Source organism: Ceratotherium simum, chromosome 6 (genome assembly GCF_057802395.1).
Source record: "Ceratotherium simum simum isolate JZ-2026a chromosome 6, ASM5780239v1, whole genome shotgun sequence".
In the NCBI taxonomy this organism is placed as follows: domain Eukaryota; kingdom Metazoa; phylum Chordata; class Mammalia; order Perissodactyla; family Rhinocerotidae; genus Ceratotherium; species Ceratotherium simum.
In genome coordinates, this window is record NC_141905.1 from 18,601,058 (window position 1) to 18,622,977 (window position 21,920).

Consider the following 21,920-nt stretch of genomic DNA (forward strand, 5'->3'; position numbering starts at 1 on the left):
CTAAAGCTCTTATCAGGAAAGGATGTTGAATTCTTTTAAAATTTAGGGACTCATTCAGATGATATTCTTCTCCTTAAATCTATTAATGTAATGGGTTACATTAATATATTTCCTCATGCTGAAACATCCTTACAATTCTGAGAAAAGCTCTACTTGGTCATGATATAGTATTCTTTTTATACAATGGTGGCTTCAATTTGCTAATATTTTATTTAGTGTAGTTATATCTATATTCAAAGTATGAGTGACTCATGATGTGTGTGTGTGTGTGTGTGCACTCTATCCTTGTATAATTTTAAAATCAGGAGTATGCCTTTAGGAGTACTTTATGAGGCCCAACAAGTCATTCTCATATCTTTAATGTTAAAGAGTAACAGATGATTTCTGAACACTGACTCCCCAGGTAAGTCTTATTCAGCAGCCTAGTATAAGTCACAAGCTGTTCTGTTTCATTTGATGGATTTGTTGGGGAAATATTTTGACTTTACACTGGTGATGTAACTCTGATGGACAATTCTCAAGAAAGAAAAATATGTGCATGCAAAACTAGGGAGGATGAGTAAATTGAGAATCATCTTAAATGATAAGCTGAATGCAGGTGAGCAAAAGAGTATAAAAATGTCTTAAAATATTGATATGTTATGGAAATTGAATGGGTTAATGTGGAGGTGACAAGCAAACACTGATAATTTTTTTAATTTGTAGTTTGGAGTGTATCTCCTTTGGAGAACTGTGTCTCCCACTGAAGAAAGGCGTACAGATATAAAGGGATGTTTTAGTAGGAAGCCAAAATTGTTTCACTGACCCCAGAGGCTAAGAGATGGCTCTATTACTGTCCTTAAGTTCATGAAAGGCAATGAGTGGATCCTGGCTGATGCTCCATTTGTAGAGATAAAAGGTGATAAGATGGCTGCGTTTTATAGCAGCAACGTGTTTGCTTGAAGAAGAAATTTTATTGACTCTTGGAGTAGACTGTGCTTCCAAGGAGATAGAAAATGTCAAGATAAATGTAATCTTGAAAAATGATAGGCAGACAAGCCAGCCATAGATGGGCTATGCCAGGCCCTATGCTGGAGGCTGAGAGCCCTGACATGTGACCTGGTGGCAGGAGGTCACTGTTGTGGTCTGAAGTCACATCTATCATTTACCCACCCCTCTCACCCACAGTGGACTGAGGAAAGTAGTGCTCTTCAGAAATGCAGGACATATCTCAGTGTCTCCTCCCAATCTTCTGTTGGAGATGAGGCCTCAAACTAGTGCCAGGCATCATACTGGACCATTTTGCAGAAGAGATTAAGGTCCACTTGCCAGACTGGGGTTGAAAACTCAGAAATCAGAACCTGGAAGAGAAATAGACAACGTAAACAGGACACAAGATCCTGACGTAGGAGATTAAAGTCAGGTTGTCAAGGTAAATTCAGAATCTTGGAGCATGGGGAAAATAAGTAAGTTTAAAGCATAGAAAAAATGTATAACCTAGAGAAAGGAGCAAGAATTTCAATTGTAACACTGTGTGGGAAAGTCTTTGCCTACCCTGGCCTGGTGCCCAGATTCAGCTCCTGTTCCCAGCTCCCTTGCTTCTCTGAAATGTCTGGACACCTTTAGGAGACCCAGGATTTCTGGTCCCATGAGCCCCAAACCTCATTGCACCTCAGAATTACCTGGCAGCTTGATCAGAATATAGACCCCAGGCCCCATCACACACCACCAAATTAGAGTCTCTGGGAATTGAGCCTGGAAATCTATTTTTGATTTTGAACAAGCTGCTGTGTGATTGATTCTTCTGCTGCCAGCCTGACGCTGGTCCTCAGGACAGCCTTAGGAAGCATTTTGCACTAGATAATAGCAGCTGATCCTGTTGATATGGAGGCTCAGAAGGGTAGAACTGTGGGGTGTCAAAATACCATGAGGTCAAATCTGTTTTTAAAAAGCTCTTCACCAAATCTTATCTTTTAATTATTTCTTGCTCGGGAATTATGATTTCACAATTTATTTTGGATTTATTTGAAATAATATCGCTGAAATCCTTGAGCCACTTGATTGCTTTCTAATGATTATATGAGATTCTGCAATATAAACATCGTTGGTTTATATCCAAAGCTTATATTGCCTGGATGTACTAGTTCAGGGTGAAAATAAAAATAAAAATAGCAGTGAACATTTACGATACGCTCACTATGTATTGGGGACAGCGCTAAGTGCTTTACGTGAGTTGACGCATTTTGTCTTCTCTCAAGGTGTGGGGGAGAACAAGGTAGCTACTGTCATTGGCCCTATTTTACCGTGGAAACCCAAGCACAGAGAAGTGATCTGTGCAGTGTTTTACGATGGCAAAGTCATGCCCAGATTCCAGAATCCTGCTTAGCAAGCCCCTCACCCAGCCTCCACATACCCCTGGGCATGCTTGATCCTAAGGATGGACACAGAAGGAAATAGGTGATGAGGACAAGAGACTTGCCCAAGTATCCACAGCAAGTATCACAGCCAAGATCAAAGCTTAGGTTTGGAGCTTCTGGCTCCCATCCCTGCAGCTTTGTTGGGCCCTGTGCTGCCTCTCCGTGCAGCACTGGAACTCTAGAATCAAGTCAAGTACCCTGGAGCTACTTGAGAGACACCACTGCTTTCTTTCTGAGTGCTCTTTACTAGTAGGGGAGACTTGGGGCCCAAACCAGGAGTTGGTTTGATTTTAGAGCCACTGGGGTAACTTCCTGGACAAAGAGGGCGTGAAAGAATTATTAACTCATTGTCAGTTCAGGATGTGTGCTGAGTATTTATAACAATTTAAACGCTGGAAAATTGCTGGCGACCGACCTCGGCAGGGTGAGGTGGGGTGAGTTCAAGAACTACACTCTCGTGGTATCTTTACCATGTGGCTCCACTGAAGCGATTAGTTCATTCTAACCAACTTCTGAGCTCGTCTTTAGGAACATGACTCCAGTTCCACGTTTTAGAGCAACTCTGCTTCCTAGAGAGGTAGGTGGGCAGGAGGCAGCCCTGGGTTTGCTGCTGTGCTCTTCAGTGTGGCATGAGATACTGCATATTTGTTGCCACCTGTCTCATCCTCGTTCTCAAATCTTTCTGGCCTGTTTCCTCTTATATGAAAGGGTTATAGTGATATATCTTGTACAGGCATCCGTGAGCATGAGATGAACTGATGGAATGGAAAGCACTTAGTAATCCACAAACCGCCAGACAAATGCACGGCGTCATCCTTCTCTGCCTCACTTCTAGTTGCTCAGAGGTGGTGCTAGTGACCTGGACCTTGTTTTTGTTTGCGGAGCTTTAGCAAGAGAGCGTGGTCGGGAGGGATGGAATTGACGGTGAAACCAGTGCATAGTTGCTGGATTCCACAGAGCAGAATAAAGCCTATGTGAAGCATGCTGCCGCTCCCTAAGTGGGGATGCTTTCTGAGCCTGGATACTGACTTAGGTAACAAGCATGTACTCGCTAATATCTCCATTACTAATCAGTGAGCAGGGGAAACCCAGCCTGCAAATGACACTGAATTGTTTGCATATGCTCACCATTTATGGCAGTACGCTGCGACAGAAGGTTCTTCACAATGCCGATTTGTAAACACATGGTATATGGGTCTGTTTGGAAATTACTTAAAGTGAATAAATCTGTCATTGTTCTGGAGAGCCCACTGTGAGTCTTGCAGAAACTATCCCAGCATTTAAGTTGCTTCCCTCTAAATCATGGGATTCATTAAGGCTGGATCCAAGATAATGACCCCATTGTCCAAAACTTAAAATCTGTATCCTCCAATGGTACTCTCTTTTTTTTTTAAGAAAGAGCAGGGTTTCTCAGCAGTGGCACTATTAACATTTGGGCTGTGGGGTCTTTGTTGTGGAGGGCTGTCCTGTGCATTGTAGCAGCATCCCAGCCTGGCGTCTACGCACTAGACGCCAGTAGCAATGCCCCACCCCCTTAGTTGTGACATCCAAAAATGTCTCCAGACATTGCCAAACATCCTCTGGGGGCCAGAATTGCCTCCAGTTGAGAACCAGGGAGAGAGGGTGCAGGTGATAACTGGGCTGAACTGGTTAGTAATTTTGAACAAAAGAAAGGCTTCGAGGGACATAATCAATCTCTGGCTAGAACAGAGCTATGAGGACTCCTCTGTGGATAAAGAAAGCTGAGAGATAAGAGAGAGAAAACAACCTGTGCTGCAACTGGCCATACTCAAATCGTCATTGCCTTGAAGGGTGATGGGTAAGGATACTAGAATGGGCTGGACCCATTAAAGCATATGCCTTGGGCAAACTGTGAGCTGAGGTATTGGCAGTGGCTGGCTCTGCAAGCAACAGCCAGAGCCAGAAAATGGCCATTTCCAGGAAGGTTGTGAACAACTGTGCTTAAGTACTGACAGCCTCAGCCTCTCATCTGTATGCATCATTAGCAGGTATGTCATCGTATAATAGGAAGCTGGGTCAGGAACCAGAAAGATAAAAACAGGAGTTAGCATAATCAGAGAATCACTGAGACCCAGCTGTATGTTTGGTGTCTGCTGGGGGTGCAGAGTCACTCTGAAGCAGAGGCTGGAATATTCTTTCCAACACACACCTGTGTACACACAAACATGCACACATGCATGTGTACACACAGACACATGCACAAATACACTCTTAGCTACAAAGGCAAGATCACTACTCAAGTCCTGACTCTGTGGTACAAGAATTGAGGCCTGCAGAATAGGGGCGGAGGGCTAACAAGGAAGCGGTGCAGACGTGGTCCCCTCTAATGGATTGGGGCGGAGGGCAGAGTGATAGATTTGTTCTTGGGTTGAGTGGTGCAGTATTCCAGCCTAAGCAATACATAGCAGCCTTTTCCAGTTAAAAGAAAATGCACTCAAGTACCTATTACTCATCATCATACTAAGGCGTAATATTTTTGTGCTGTTTTTATGTATTAAATTTCTAGCACGTGTATAGTGCCATGTAAGCCCATGCTTATCTCGGCCCCACAGTCTTTGTGTCTCCACACTTGAATCTGCTTCTCTAACAATGGTTACACACATGTCAAGTTTCTTCTGGACCCTACCCTCCCCTGTCCGCTACATAATCCCACACAACTGGACACGATTGTCCCTGCACTGCTGGTGGCCTGGCCAACAAACTCTATGATGGATGGAATGAGATGACCTGCTTCAATAACGTCCTTGGGTGGGGTGAGGGAGGGAGCAGGGGGGCGGTGTGGTGGCTCTTTCGTCCCAATGAAGGCCAACCTTGATTGACTCAGATGGAATACTATTTCTCCACTCCAGCTGTTGGCCTGGGGGTGGGAGCCTTCATCTCTCAGCAGAGCTATAAAAAAACAAAGCCCTGTGAAGCTCCAAATCAGAACGCTCTGCAGGTGTCCTGGAGACCTCTGCTCTCTCCCCTCAGCGCCATCCCCAGCTTGTCACACTTTATGCCCTCCTCCTCTTCACTCCCTTGAGGATAAAAGGCAGGTAATGAAACACCTTAACTTTTAGGATGCCTTTACCTTTGAGGTGCTGGGGATAATCTCCCCAGTCTTAGAATTCTACTTCAGGCTTTGTTTTCTACATTGAGAATTATTTTAATGGAACAGCATTAAGCATCACAATGTGTCATTTTTCTCTGAAAATAGAAATGACAATAAAGCATCTATTGTTGGAGACCTTGAATGGGAATGCTTGCCCTGTAGCGAGGCTCCCTGGAAGTGGCTTTTTCCCTCCTGATAACTAGGCCATCTGTGCTTGTCCTGTATGTGCCCCGGAGCAAACAGCAGCCTGGTGCCTGGGATGCCTACTCTTCTCTTCTGTCTGCCGATGTTGCTCTGGGTATCGGGCATGTCCCTTAATCTACCTTTGCCACTATCTCATCCCTACAACTAGAGGGGTGTTTTCTCATAATGTGTGGGCCAGCAATGTGGCTTTTCTAATCCTTTCCGGAAGAAAGCCCCTCACGCTTTATGATTCAGCTCTCCCTTTGCAGTACTTAGCTCCTGACTGACGACAGGAGCATTTTCAAATGTTTTCAGTTGACGCAGAGAGTACTCGTTATTCTAAAGCCTCACTTGGCATTCGCCCTCCTGCAGCCTGGCTCTGCTGTCCTCCGACTCCCCTCTTGGGGCTTCCTAGGCAGCCGCAGGAAGTCTTTGTTGTGTGAGGGGGGAGCCATTTCAGGAAGGCTGCCTCCTGGAACTCTTTCTGGAAAGTTCTGGGCTCCCCCGGGCCACAGCACCCTGAGCCCCACCTGGCTGCTTCCGTTTCCCACAGTCTGCTCTGACTGAAAGCCTCAGCATCTCTCTCAAGGGAGTTCTAGAAGGAAATTAACGATAGTGGTACTTTTTGCAACAAAATGCTAAAATAGCAATCAGTGGAACTATTTCCCTGATGTGCAGGTCTAATGTGCTGTGTTGACTCAAAAGTCCTGCTCAGTGAGCCAACTCATTAAATCCTTATGAGCAGCCATCCTCAGAGCTTCTTTCACGTGCGTTTTCCTGCGCATTCTGTCCCAGTTCCACCCTATCAGAGGTGCTGCTTCTTGCACTTGCCTCATAACCACCCCTCAGGGATGTCAGAGGCCAGGGCGTTAGAGGTGGAGGTGATCGAGTGTATTAATGGAAATAGAGAAAAAGAGAACAGTTCTTCCTCTCCTCACAATACAGGGTGAGTCGCTGTCCCAAACCCAGATTCCCTATGTTCATCCAAAAGGTAAAGGACCCAGACCCTGAAAGATTTCCCTTGAGCGGCTCTCATGTTCCTGATCCAGGCAATGTCAATGACATGCAGGAAATGGAAGCAAGGAAGGAAAAACCTAGAAACATAGAAACCTGGATAATCCTGAAAAATCCTCCGGTCATTCATTTTAACCTTCTCTGTTATGCCTCTTCCACTAGTCATTAACAAAAGGGTAGGATTGGGAAGTGGAGGTTCTCTGAGACTCCAAATGACCAATTTGAGATTTCATTTGGCTTCATTTTCTCTCTCCATATTGTGGTAGAGTCCAGTTTTATTATGAGTAACATAGTCCAAAAGTGATATCCAGAAAGACAAAGAAGAAAAGTACAAGTGCCTGGGCTGTTCCACAGTTAGCCCTGTCCCGCCTGAGAAGTGGAGAGCTGGCGGGATCATTGGAATAGATTAGCCTGTTGTTGCAGCCCCTAACGGAGTGTGTACATGTTAGGCCAGTTCTGACCAGGATCCCTACTGTCACATTTAGAGATCAAGTACTTTGGTGGCTCCTAAAATTACTGAAGACCATTACACCAGTTGTCATAAGGGTCTGAATGTGGGCTGCAGGGTCAGGCGTAATCCCTGCTGGATCAGCTTACAGATTTAAGACCATTCTTGACGTGACAAATGGGAGACTCGGACTTGCTCAAAGTGACAGGATTCTGAACACCATATCTTCAGTGTGAATGAACAGTCATTCGGACTTTATTTTACAGCCTGGATTCTTTCCTGTATGGTCTTCACACCCTCTTCAAAGGTGACTTCAGAATAACAGCACGAGATGAGTGGGTATTTGCTGACATGGACCTACTGCATAAAGTTGTCGCTCCAGCTATCAGGATGTCCCTGAAGCTTCACCAGGTAAAAATCCATTTTTTAAAAAAGTATATGCCTGAAACATTAGGAGAAAAAATGACCTTTCAAAAATATGGTCCCCTTTCTTGGCATGACATTTGTGGGTGGGTTTTTTACGTAGCTTACTGAGCACTAAGGCCATCTGGATATTCTCAACTTCGGCCAGTGGTGATTTGCCTTCAAGAACTGCTGGGAGGTGGTGATATTCCACTAGGATGGAAGAGGGGAATAGCCTAGAGGAAATGACATATCAGAATTGCCCAAACTCTTTTGGAAAGTCACAGGAACCTAAGCCATGGAGCTTTTTCCCTAGGTATGTTCTGGAAGTTAGGACAATGGGATGAGGAGATATCCTCTCTCCAGCTCAGGGCTCAGAAGAAGAGTAGGGCAGAGAGGGAGACGTGGAAGTGGACTTGGCTTTGCAGGTCATTGGCCAAGTCGCCATCTGCACACTTCCCCAAGGATCAGCTCTCTGGTCCTCATGGAGCCCACAGATGGACTTCTTTCCCCCAGGACCAGTTCACTTGTCCTGATGAGTATGAAGACCCGGGGGTCCTCTATGAGGCCATCCAGTCCTTTGAGAAGAAAGTGGTGATCTGCCACGAGGGCGACCCGGCCTGGAGGGGCGCGGTGCTCTCCAACAAGGAAGAGCTGCTCACTCTGCGTCATGTGGTGGATGAGGGCACCGACGAGTACAAGGTCATCATGCTCCACAGAAGCTTCCTGAGCTTCAAGGTTATCAAGGTACAGTGGCCATACTTCCACTTGGCATGAGTCTCCAGTTTGGGGGATATGTGAGAAGAAATAGAACAGCACTTGGTGCCAACACTCGAGTCCCTGTGCCAGCATCTTCTGTGCAGAGAGACAGTTTCGGAGGAGCGTTGGCCAGCAAGCAGAGGTGGGCCAAGGAACTAGGCGGGGCTGCATTCCCCTGCCGGGCCACTTCCCACCTCAGAGAACCAGTATGTAGGCGAGGGCTTTGGCAAGAAGTCCTGGTGACACACATGTAGATGAAGGTCAGGATCTAGCTTATTTTTAAACACTTTCTAATTCTCTAAAATTCTAGACCTTTCTTCAATAACCTATTCCCGGATCTGAGAACTTCCTTCCCAGTGATTCTTCTTTTCATTTAGCTTCAAACCACTGGGCTGAAACAAAAACTCACTTTCTTTTACTTGCTATGTGTCCCCATGAAAATGGCATCATATCCATCTTGTAAGACTGCCATTCTGGCTTGACTATGAAAAGAGCTTTAGGCCAAAGTGTTGTAGTCAGATATTCAGACCCCAAGCCCTGCTCCCTTGTTGTAGGTTAAACTGACAGACTGGAAAGCACACGCCATCTGCATTTCTCCCCTGTTCCTTCCCGACCTGTAGGTCAACAAAGAATGTGTCCGAGGACTCTGGGCCGGGCAGCAGCAGGAGCTCATATTCCTTCGCAACCGAAACCCAGAGCGTGGCAGCATCCAGAACAATAAGCAGGTCCTACGAAACTTGATTAATTCCTCCTGTGATCAGCCCCTGGGGTACCCCATGTACGTCTCCCCCCTAACCACATCCTATCTAGGGACCCACAGGCAGCTGAAGAACATCTGGCGCGGGCCTGTCACTTTGGACAGCATCAGGACGTGGTTCCGAACCAAGTGGTTAAGGTGGGTCTTGACAACAAAGGCATTTGTCTAGGTGCTGGGGAGGGGGTGGGCGTGGAGAGCTCATACTTCTGGTTAGAATTCCACTGTGGGTCACTATTTTCTCCTGTGATTGAAACTGCTCTACCCAAGTGTCATCTGACAGGTCATTTGTTTCAACAAGCAGTTTCAGATTACGAATCAGTGGGAATCCTCCTACAGAAGGGAATCTACTCCCCTCACATGCACACAGCCTGGGAATCTGGCTTGAGTTCTTGCAGATGCAGAGGTTATGGGTCTTCAGGAGTAACTGTTCCACATCTGTTACAGAGAACCAGGCTTGTAGTCCCCTGGCACTCATCTCTCATCCAATAAGTCTCCTTACCTGGTTGTAATAATGTCTCTGGTTAGTTGGAATGAATCCTAAGATGTTTTGCCTGAATGTGGCAGAGCTCCTTCTCAAGCCTCACAGCTGAGGGTTCCTGTGGAAGGTTGAGATGCAGCTGATTCAGCCTGGTGTTGTTTGTCCATGTCTTAGACACCGAGGTTTGGGGAACAGAAGCCCTTCTCTCCACCTGCACCCCAGGGGTGCTGCTTCCCTGTAGAGTGTGGTCTTTGATCCTGACTTAGACATGAATGTGGTGGGGCGTTCAGGGCTCTTGGAAATGTTGGGGTGAGAGTCCTTGAAGCCTTTCTCCTCCCACAGAGTGAGGAAGGACTGCAATGCTGGCCAGCACAATGGGGGCAACATTGAAGATGTGGACGGGGTGGGGGGCCCACCGAGGGGCCCACCTACAGGAGGCGGCAATGCCCCGAGTGCTGAGAGCCAGGAGAGCAGCACAGAACAGCCCAGAAAAGCTGGGACCCACCACTGGTCACCTTATGAAGGGACACGGAGGACAGGTGGGTGCAGCAGGGCCCTCCTGGTTACTGATAAAGGCTCCTTTGGTCACAGTGACTAACGCCATGGGTTATTTTGTCATTCTAACCTCTAAGAGCTCCTTCTTGCAAGAAAAATCAGTATTGGGCCAAAGGACTCCCCAAATTTACTGACTTTTATAGGTTCTACTTGGAAAAAACTGTTTGTTAGATTCTGCTTTTATCCTTTATCCATTTGTCTATCCATTACCTCAGCCAGCCATTGTTCTGTCTGTCCATCTATCCAGTAGTCAGTTCTTCCATCTCATCGCTCACTCATTCGATGACCCTTTGATCAGGTGGCTTCTGTGTCTCGCTGACTCATAGCTGTCGCTCCATGATGGCATTTTCGTCTTCCTGCGGGTTGACCCCTGCACCCTCTCCAAGTCTGTGTGTGCACAGACAGGCTCCTGCCCTCCCTTCCCCTTCTCTCTAGTTCTCACCTTCCTCCACTTACACCTGACATTTCAGAGAATAAGAAAAGGGGGGAAGAAGGGTGCCGGCAGACAGGAATGGAGGAGGTGCCTCAGTCCAAGTTTAAAGTTTAATCACATTTAAAATAATGCCCCCCTAGTTAGGGTTGACGAGATGGACGAGGTCCCGAAATCCCACTCTGCTGGAAGGAGGGAGGCTGGGTTAGAAAAGGCGACCCTGGGGGCTCACAGACGATGCGCCCAGGTAGATGCAGGAGAGATGGATGCTCTGCCCTGGCTCCCACCAGCACATCAGTGCTTGGCTTTGCCCTTCAAAGCCTGTTAGTGGTTTCACCTTTTGGCCTCAGGGCTTCCTCACCATCCAGAAGCATTCATTAAGTGCCTTGTTGTGCATGCTCCACCTGCCAGCTCTGCACCAAATGAGGTAGCAAGGAGCAGTCCCTGCCTCCTGGAGGTACTCAGAGCAAGGCTGAGGGTTTAACTGAAATAGTAAGGATTTATGTCAACAGGGGCAAGATGGTAGATAGAGAGATGGATAGATAGAGAAATGGATGGAGAGATGGATGGATAGATAGACAGAAGATAGATAAATAGATAGATGATAGCTAAATAGGAAGGAATGAAGGAAGATACATAGGTAGATAGGTAGGTACAGAAAGAGAGGTAGATAGGTAAATAGGTAGATAGATCGGTAGATGGGCAAAGTAGTTAATATTAGCTGCTCAGAGGGGAAAAGGGCCTCCTTCCCCCAGCCCAGTGCCATCTGCCCTGCCAGAGGCGTCCAGTGCGTGGCTAGCTCTCAGGCCAGGATTTCTCATTGGTTAGTTAATAATTGTATCGTATAACAAATGTAAGTTTCAAAATCACAGAAAGTGATTTTCCAGATGGGAAAATGCAAGGTAGCTTCCAAATGGAGACATGCCTGAGGATTTGCATTTGCTTGTAATGTCCAGGTGACTCGTCTAAAGGAGAGAAAGGCTGGAGTCATGGGGAGTCTGGCCGGAGGGGCCGCGGGCTTTTAAAGAGGTGGAGAGGGGTGTGCTAGACCAGCCTCTGACTTAGCAGACGCCTCTTTCCTTTCTAATGGGTAAAACAGTGCCACACTGGCTTGGCCTGGCAAAAGCTGGTGTTCCTTGCTCTCCTCAGCAGCCGGATACTGTAGGTAGCGAATACTCCTCCCATTTACAGTCAGAGGTCTGCGGCGGGAGCAGTCACAGGCTTTTGTGGCAGGTGTTGGAGCAGGATCTTCCACAGGCCAGCCTAGCTGTTAATTTTTCATTATTGCTTCTTAAAACTGCTCCTACCAAGGGCACTGCTGGCTTCACATACTTTACAAGGTAACAAAGCATGCATGGCGACATCGCCCATGGGCCTGAATTTTTCTCTTTCCCTGGGCTGGCGATATGCAGTACTAGCCTCTCTCGTGACGCTGGGCAGCGGCAGCCGCAGCTCCCAGTCACCACGCGATCCTGAGGGTGAACAACCGCCACACCTATGACCATTCTGTACCCAGACAACCATTCTGTTTTTCACTTTCAGTACAGTATTCAATAAATTACATGAGATATCCAACACTTTGTTATAAAATGGGCTTTGTGTTAGATGGCCAACTTTAGGCTAATGTAAGTGTTCTGAGCATAACAAGGTAGGCTAGGCTAAGCTAGGATGTTCCCTAGGTTAGGTGTATTAATTGCATTTTCCCTTTACGATATTTTCAACTTATGATGGGTTTTTCAGGACATAACCCCGTCATAAGTCGAGGAAGATCTTTATGCATTTGCTAGGGCAGCTGTAACCAAGTACCACAAACTGAGTGGCTTAAACAACAGAAATTTGATTGTCTCACAGTTCTGGAGGCTAGAAGTCCAAGATCAAGGTGTCAGCAGATTTGGTTTCTCCTGAGGGCTCTGAGGGAGAATTTGTTCCATGTCTCTCCCTTAGCTTCTGGTGGTTTGCTGGCAATCTTTGACATTCTCTTTCTTGTGGAAGTATCGCCCAGATCTCTGCCTTTGTCTTCACATGCCATTCTCCCTGCATGTGTCTGTGTCCAAATTTCCCATGTTTATGAGGACACCAGTCATATTGGGTTAGGGCCCACTTTACTGCAGTGTGACCTTGTCTTAGCTAATTACACCTGCAACAGCCCTATTTCCAAATAAGGTCACATTCTGAGGTACTGGGGTTAGGACTTCAGTATATAAATTTAGGGGTCCTCATCTGACCTGCAGGGCTCTCCATGACCTGCTGTCTCTCTGGTATCTTCTTTACCCTCTCCTGCTGGCTCACATTGCCCTGGCCATGCAGGCCTCCTCACTGTCCCTCACTCATGTCAAGCATCCTCCTCCTCATGCCTTTTTCAGTTGCTGCTTCCTCTGGTTCGTACGTGCTTTTCCCAGTGTTGGCATGGGTTCATCGCTCACTCGCTCAGCCTGATCAAATGCCACCTTATCAGAGAGGCCCCTGGCCAGCCGTCCACACACTACTCCCCCCACCCCGCCCTGCCCCCCCAGTCACTCTATCTACTTGTCTATGGTCAAGGACTGTGAGCTGTCTGCTGCCTGAACCTAGGACAGTGCAGCACATGGTGGATGTCCAGTCAGGCCAGCCCTAACTTCTGCAGGGCCTGGGACAGAAGCACACACGGAGACCGTGGCCCTCTTCCCCCTGCCCGTCTTGACTGGCAAGGGACCTTGTGCACATGTGTAGACCACCTAGTCTATGTGTCCACGCACCACGCACATCCTGCCAACAGCTGCCCTTGGCCCTGCCCCGGGCCTCGGGTGCACACACCTGCAGGAACGCCCAAGGTCCACCCTGGCAGGGAAGCCTGGGAAGAGGTCTGTGCGGGCTTTCGATCTGGGCAGGGAATTTTGGAGTTCCAGGCACCGAGCAAATGGGCCAGCAGGAGTGTGTGGGGGCAGGTCGGCATGTCCCTTGTCTCCGTGTAGGGAAGTGTGGCGGAAGGAGGGCCCCAGTGGGGTTCTCTAAAGTGCTGGGCCAGGTGGCCACTCAATCCAAGGTGGTGCTGTGCTCGACAGACACCAGTTGAATGAGTGAGTGGATGGTTCCCTCTCCCCAACTCAGAGGGCTGAATTCAGCCACTCCCACTAAGGCTTGCTAGAGGGCTAGGGTATCAAGCCCTTGGGTCACAGAATTCCCAAGTGGGCCTTCAGCTGTAGCCAGCTTTTTTCATCACAGCTGAGGGCACCGGAGCCCAGAGTTGCTGATCCTATTGGATTGGTGTCCCAAGCTCCCTGTCAGAATCCCCCCAGGAGCCCGACTTCACATCTTTAGAAGGTTCTCCAGGAAACCTAAGACTGAACGCTCTCCTGGTGATGCCTTGGGGAGAGAGCCCTGGCCACATCGAGCTGGCATAATCCTGGGAAGTAGGGGGACCCCAGAGGGCAGCTGAGGACTACACTCAGGGTCCCCTGCAGGCCACTCCCCACCCTGGAATATCCAGGCTGTCTCCAGTTGCACCTGACTGGTCCGCTGAAGGACATACGTGCTGCAGAGCGCCCACCTTTTCAGACCATTTGCATTGGAGTCCCTGAGGGGGCCCGCTGAGCTGAGGGCTGCTGAGGGGCGCGAGCGTCGAGGGTGGATGGCTGGGATCTCCCCGCCTGCCCTCCCACCCTGGCTGAGCTCCAGCTGGTTGCAGAGACGGTCCAGCCTCCCCACACCCCGCTGCTCAGCAGCTGCCTGGGACTCTGCCTTGAGTGGGCTCCTGGGCGAGTCTCCTCTGCCACTCCCCGGGGGCTTCACAGCCAGGCATAAGCAAAACATACATTCCAGGGGACCAAGTGGACAGGGGTGGAGTCCAAACTTACACTCAGAAGGATGCAACGTGTGAGACATCTGCTTGAAACTAGCAGCTGGGACTCACAGGAAAGCCTCAAGACCCCAGGGGAATCTGAGACCTCTGGGCATAGCAGGTCCCTGAGAGAAATCTGGAAAGACCCAAAGTTGGTATGGAGAGGGACAGCTCGCCTCCCCACACTCAGGACACAGACGCCTCTTGCTCCTGCTCCCTGGAAAAGTTAAATGTCACGTTCTTTTTACTGCCACTGTGGTTAAAGCCATTTGGGGACAGCTGCCGCCTTCCGCTGTGGTTCACCCCACCTGCTCACTCCCTGTGTGCAGTGCAAGGACAGGACCTGTGTCTCCCATCTTCACGTCCCTCGATGGTGAGAAACACACCCCATTTCATAAGCAGCCTGTTGGAGCCCCAGGACTCAGAGAACCAATGCACAGGAAGGTGGAAGCTTCTGGAGGGCACCCCCACTGGGACCCTTAGCACCTGATAAATGACAAAGGCACACAAAGTGTCTGTGTGTACATGAGAGGAGAGCTGCCCCCGGGGGCTCACGGCCCTCCGAGGCCTGGCCAGGAGCCCCCTTCTGCCGACCTGCCCCGTAGCTGTTGCACACAGTGTGGGCATTCAGGGAGGGTGTCTGGCTCCGACAGCGGTCAGGGCACTACGTTGTCAGTTACTGAGGCCCTGTGGGCAGTAGCCCCTGCCTAGCCAGCCGGCCCTGCCCCACGGCTCTTATACCTCCCTCCGAGGACTTCTTTCACAGATGATGCAGCTGGTGGGGAGAAGCCTGAAGGTACCTTGAGGAAGGAGAACAGTCTTGGAAGCCTCCCATCTCCGTTCCTAGCAGGCCAGCACTCCCGAAGGGAGCCTCCCGTGTGCCCAGGGATACCCGGTTTCATTTCAGCCATGGGGCTTGTCTGCCTCCTCCTCGCCCTCCTCCTGTTGAATCAAACCACTAGGAGTTGACAGACACAGCTCCCAGAAGGGAAGCCAGGAGCCTGCTCAGCCAGCACAGGGAAGTTAGAGGCCTCTCCAGGTATGGGGAGGATATTCCTGATCCCAGATCTTATACTTGACCCTGGAACAACAGGGGAATCACCTTCCCAGCTTCCTGCCCATAGCTTGCCCTCCAGGCAGCAGTGGAGGCCCCGGGCCTAGTCTGCAGGTGCAGACCCGGGGGTCTCAGCTTTTGGGTCAGAGCATTTTTTAAGCTTCCCAAATGGTTCTCATGGTCAAGGTTAAGAAGCCTTTGCCCACTCCAAACTTTCTGCGGCTAATTCTGTTCCCAATCAGGAATTGAAGAAGCTCGAGGTTTCAGTGCGAAGTCAGTTTTACAGGTTGGTCCCTCATGTCCCTTATTTGCCAATCAATGTGTTGTGTGCTGAGCCTGTAGAAACAATGCAGCCGTCGTCCATCACTTCAGAGAGGCAGGGCGAGTGGTGGAGAGTACCGTGTAATACCACGTATGCAAACAGACTGGTGTGCTAAGTGCCATGCGGAAGGGAGGCTTGGGAGCCAGAAGTGGAACACCTGACTCACTGGGCAGGGCTCGACAGAGCAGCTTAGCCAGGTAGCAATGACTGAACACTTCTGAAGGATGAAAGTGACCCAAATTCTAGGAACAGGGATCTTGTTTTACTCACAGTGCCCAAGGCTCAATGCCTATAACTAGGGACCCAACTGCTCCCTCCCTCATCCCTGCCTCAGTTCCCAGCTGAGTATCCCAATCCTGGGCCCTTGCCGGACTCTCAGGGGACTAGGATCCCTCTCCCAAGACCGGCTACACTGTGCGTGTGCTGCCCCTGGTGTGCCCCTGGCACTTCCTGCTGGGCTGGCATGCTCTCACATCAGGCTCCAGGTGCTCACTGTGCAGCCTCACCTGTGGCCTGACTGCCTGCAGTCCTCTTCTGGGCTGAAAAGTGTATGTCTCAGGGGCCGGCCCAGTGACGTAGTGGTTGAGTTTGCACATGCCACTTCTGCGGCCCGGGGTTTGTGGGTTTGGATCCCAGGCACAGACCTACACACTGCTCAACAGGCCATGCTGTGGTGGTGTCCCATGTACGGAGTGGAGGAGGATTGGCGCAGATGTTAGCTCAGGGACAATCTTCCTGAAGCAAAAAGAGGAAGATTGGCAACAGATGTTAGTTCAGGGCCAATCTTCCTCACCAAAAAAAAAAAAGAAAAAGAAAAAAAAGAAAGAAAGTCTATGTCTCAGCTGCAAGGGGACTTGGCCCAGTGGTGGAGGCTGGTAACCTACTTGCTGAGAGCAGTTAGGGATTCATAACTAACCTGAATCACAAATCGAGAGGAAGACTTACACTCTCCTATTGGTTAAGAGTTTGTACCACAACCTTTCAGATAACAACCCAAAGATGAAGGAATAGTGCCAGGATAATGAACCAAGGAGGGTAATTTATATAGAATTTCAACCCAGGTTCTAAGGAGGTTTTCCCAAGAAACACTCATAATTTGATAATGAAGTAATTGGCAAATAAGTTAAACTATAAAATAATGATCCTAAGTAGCACAAAGGCATTTAGCATGATTTCTTACTTGTTCTATTTGCAAAATTAACTTTTTTAAAAAAATCAAGAGCAATAAAAAAGAAAATCTGAAGCAATGAGATTGGTGAGGGGGTCCTCATCTTGCATAGAACGTAGACCATCCCCCTTTAACGCACAGATGGGTCTTTGTCCCTTTGTTTCTGGAATCAGCTGAGACGTTCCCCCACTGAGCACGGGTGGTCTTCTGTCCAGCATCAGTATCACTGACTTGCCGATGAATGTGGAGTATTTTGGGACAGCAATCAGCATTATGGTATAAATCACAAACAGATGTTTGGCCTTGCCAAACTCTGAATAAACTAACAAATCACCATCTCTGTTCTTAATTCTGATTTGTCAGGGTCCCTTTTCTCCCTCTTTTTTTCCTCTGAAAGAGGAACTTATTCAGCTATTCAGCAGGGACCCTTCAGACAGGCTCTAGCCCTGAGGGAGAGCCCCATGCCAGGGGCTGCCCACAGCCATCCCCAAGAGGGTAACACCAGTCCTGTGAACAGCACTGTGGGAGGAGCACCCCGTTTCTCAGCATACAGGCCAGATGGGAAGACAGTGCCCTCTGGAAATGGACACCCCACCATCACGGTGTCCACACTGCACTTAGGTCAACGTGAGGAGGAAGGGCCCTTTCAGCCGCTGTGGGGAGGAGCAGGGCCGGAGGGGTCCCCCGGAAGCTCCATATTAACACTTATTCCTAAGGAGCTATCTCTGAAAAGATACATCCTTTTCGGGTTCTCCTAGAGACATACAGAAATATTTTAGAATCATCGGATGCGCAATTAATGTGGGCGTTTGGGGAGAGGTGGAACATGAGGAAGTGCATAGGACAGTCCCTTTGGGTACCCACTCCTCAGCCTCCTCTGTTTTTATTGATCGAATGCCTAATTGTAGCAGCTTCCGGAGAAATGCCCATAAGGCAGTTGGTAGAACTGTGACGTCAGTGGCCACTCCCTTCAAAAGAATATTTTAAAATTAGACCCTAGTATTTATTGATGCTTACGTTAAGCAATTCAGTGTCGTAGCGAGCACAAGCTTTCCCCCTAACCGCTTAGTCTATAGAGCTGCCACAGGTAGGTCACGTGTGAGGTGTGCCCTTCAAGTCCTCCTTCCTCCAGAGACGTGGACAGGACCAAACCTTTGGGATAGTCCAATCCTTTCATCAAAGATGGCCCTGTCTTGACAGGTCTCAGCATGAGCTGGGCCAGGAGGGACCCCTGAGGGGAGGGACGGCTGGCACAAGGGAGCTGGGAGCCACACGCCTGTTAACTGAGGCCTGCGCCTGGCCAGTGAGGCCGTGCACACCCCTGTGGGGCCTGTGAGGTCTTCCTGTTAAAGATCTTGATCTTAAGGGAAACCTTTCCCAGAAAACAAAGGTCACAGCACGTGTCTCAACCCTTTTTTTTTTCTTTTGTAAGAAAACTAAAAATGATAGAAACCTGCTTTCTTTTTCTCACTGCTTATCAGAGGAGCGTAGGAGCCCAGGTCCTGACACAGGAACAGAATTGGATTTGCTCTGTGAGGCCAAGTTATGGTGCCAGTATCATCCCGGTTTGCTGGGGATGGAGGCTTCCAGGGATGCAGGACTTTAGTGCTAAAACCATGGGAGTCCTGGGCAACTGGAAGGATCCATCACCCTAGCCACTGCTCCCCACACCAACACCTCCCACCCCGCCCCTGGGCTGCCAGGCGCCCTTGGGTCAGCCCTTCTGTTTTCAAGGCCTCGAGACCCACAGTGGGGCTTCCAGCTCTCAGGCCTGGCCTTGAAGGTGATGGACCAACCTGGATCCCTCAGGCCCAGCCGGAGCAGGCCGCCCATCTCACTGCGCCAACGCCAATGTTGGTGACCACCTGCTCTGGCAACCTGTTCTGCTTTCTTTTAAAGGCAGGAGGAAAGGCAGGAGTCAGTCTGTCCAGGCACGTGGGGCATTAGGCCAAAGGCCACCCATCCTGAGCTCGTCTGGCCCGAACTTAGAAAGCCACCAGGCCTTCCTCCAGACGTCCACGTCAGTCCACGAGCTAGCCCAGAGGCTCTCGGGCAGCCGGCTCTCCTTGCACACCTCGGCTGCGTCTGTGCACTCTCAGCCCCCGCCCGTCACGACCACCGGCCACCTGAGCGTCCGCGAGCGGGCAGAGGCGCTGATCAGGTCCAGCCTGGGCTCGTCCACCAGCTCTACCCTGAGCTTCCTCTTTGGCAAGAGGAGCTTCTCGAGTGCTCTCGTCATTTCTGGACTCTCTGCCGCAGAGGGGGGCAACACCAGTGACACCCAGTCATCCAGCAGCGTCAACATTGTGATGGGCCCCTCGGCCAGGGCCGCCAGCCAGGCCACACGGGTAAGGGGCTCAGCAGGGTGGGCCAGGGTGGATGTGCAGGCTCCGGGCCTGAAGACCCTCGTCCAGCTGCCTGCAGACTCCTGTTACATTCCCCACAGGGTTCCCTGAGTGACGGACGACAGGTGGTTAGATAGGAGATGGTTTGGCTGTGCTCCTAGGCAGAGAAGATACAGAGCACTCGTCCTGTGAGTAGTCACACCCAGGCAGGTGTTACTGGAGGTTCCAGATGCACGAGTTCAGCAGAATTGTTCTCCTTGGCCCTGAACCCTGGATGTGAACGGAAATGTTCACTCATCCGCACAGTGGGAACATGTTTCACTTCATTCTCTTTTCGCATTTCCTGTGGCCTGAGGGAGAGGAAAGGAGACACATCAACACTGGAATTAGATTATCATTGATTCCTGTTCACCTGGTTTAATTTTAAAGCTGCCGAGATGACCTTCTACTCTTATATATTTAAATATTAGAAACAGAGAGTTTTGAGGATTTCACCCAAATAAACTGTCACTTATCCAGAGTTCCAAGCTAGCTGACATGAGATGAGTACTTGAGCTTCATAAGTAAGTAAATAAATAAATTCCCAGCAGTTCTCTTACGTACTGTGGTAGAGAGGGAAAAAGAGGAGACATTAAGGCAAAAATCGGTGTCAGAGTGGGGATTTCCCACATTCTTTGGGAATGTCCACATTCTGCCTACAGTCCCTGCTCTGTAAAAAGCACACAAGTCACAGTCTGCTCGGCTCTGGTTCCAGATGCAGTTATTTGGAGGGGGTTGTGGGGCTACACCCTTCCTCTCCTGCCATGGGGAGAAGCCCTCGAGACAGGTGCCTTCCCCACAGTGAAAAAAACTACATCTTTCCGGGGCGGGGTTTATGGGCTTCCTGGAGCCCCCAGGCCACGCTGACCAAGACCAAGAACTCGGGTAACTTCAGGAGTTTTAGCTAAGTTAGTTAGATAACTAAAAGTGTAAACAAACTTCCCTCCCTATTTTTCATTTCCTCAGTGAAAATGTACAAAATATCACACCTTTCTCCCACTCCCAATCTATATTGAAGACACAGTCTGTGGGTGTAGTTATGGGATTCTGGCAAATTCTCTTTCCCTCTCTCCATTAAGGACAATTGAGTCCTTGGGATTATATGCATCCAGAATAAAAAAGCCTCTGTATTACCATTCGGGGTCAAACCTGCAGGGCTTAGCATTGGTGAGAGGGGCTAAGAGTATATGAATTGACACTGACTGAAACCCAGGAAACCCAGGCAAACAAATGACCTTTTACCCAAGGTCATCTCTTCTCAGCACGTCCAGATTACCTGAGAAAAGGTCCTCACGTTCAGAGGCACCTCCCCACCACCACATTAGATCCGTGGCTTCGGTTGCACGTCGTTTCCTCAAAGGCCACCCCATTGGTTCTGTAGAATTTGACCTGACTTCAGAATCTGACCTCAGATTCCTGCAACATTGGCTGGTAGTGCCTACAGCAGTGGGGGTGGTAGTTAGAAGTGGCAGTAAATATTGATTGAGCTATTCGCTGCTTCTCTGTTCTCTTTGGAAGCACTTCTCTGAGCCGTGTGAACCCACCGAAGCCACCGAGCAGGGGCAGCTTCAGGACCACCGCCTGGCTGAGGCCGTGGCAGAGAACCTGGGAGTGACCTGCAGAAGAGCAAGCCAGGAGGACATGGGCCTGGATGACACGGCTTCCCAGCAAAGCGCTTCCGATGAGCAATAGGGAGCCCGAGGCTGGGACGGACCCACACGGTCAGGGGAGGGAGTCCTCCACGGCCTCGCCTTTCTTTTTCTCCCTTGTGCTCCCCAAAAACTAAACAGAGCAAATATTGCCATCCATGGGAGGACCTTCCTGTGGAATAATGAGAGCTGTTGGAGAAAACAGAGTAACTTGATCTCAGGTTCTTGAAAAATATCTCACACGATGAAGAAAAACTGTTGGCCCCTCGCCTCCTTCCCCCAGTACTGCTCCAAGCGCTGCCCCAGAGCTGCAGAATGGGGAGGCATAGAAGACTTTCCAGAATTTGAAAATCAAACAAAAGCCATGTGATATCTTAAAACAACTAAAGTAGAGCACATAAAGCACTCTTTCCTGCCCTGATGAAAATAAGACAACTGCATGTTAAATAATTGGCATTGTATACATTACTGTTACCTTGAAAAAGAAACGAACAGCAGCACGTGCCATACCATCAGCTGGTCACATGCACTACGGTTAAATCTACGTGTAAAGAAAATCTCCCTTTATCATATTTATGCAGATGTTAAGTAAGTATAAACCCGTGACAGCTTTACTGAAGAAATGTGCTAGTGCATGCAGTTCTGTCTACGGTACCCTGTGCAGGAACCCCACAATACCTAGCGATGTGAGTGCAGCAGTCTAGGTGAGGCGGAGCATGGAAGCCATCTCGGAGTGACATGACGCCCAGCTACAGTTCAGGGCGACTTTCTACCACAAGCCAGGCTCCGGCTCGCCCGGGGCTCCCGTATGCTTCACAGGGACACACACTTGTTTTCCAGGCCAAGCAGTCTTACTGTGCTGCAGAACACTTGCACACAACTTTGTTTTTGGCATTAAAATGTTTATAGTTATTGCTGTGTCCAGTTGTTTGAGTTCTGCTGAAACTATTGTCTTTTATAAAAAATGTATCCTTTCTTGTGAGAATGACATT

At 49.2% G+C, this 21,920-nt stretch overlaps 1 protein-coding gene across 1 annotated transcript in view; it reads left to right on the top strand.

Moving 5' to 3' along the window:
• The window catches only part of PCNX2 (pecanex 2), a 302,893-nt gene extending 280,973 nt beyond the window's left edge, over positions 1–21,920 (top strand). Inside the window, exons 29-34 of the mRNA XM_004432376.3 lie at positions 7,420–7,564; positions 8,072–8,302; positions 8,935–9,209; positions 9,892–10,088; positions 18,795–19,243; positions 20,798–21,920. Coding sequence (XP_004432433.2) covers positions 7,420–7,564; positions 8,072–8,302; positions 8,935–9,209; positions 9,892–10,088; positions 18,795–19,243; positions 20,798–20,971 — 1,471 coding nt within the window. The 3' untranslated portion in view covers positions 20,972–21,920. The remainder of the gene's footprint in view (positions 1–7,419; positions 7,565–8,071; positions 8,303–8,934; positions 9,210–9,891; positions 10,089–18,794; positions 19,244–20,797) is intronic.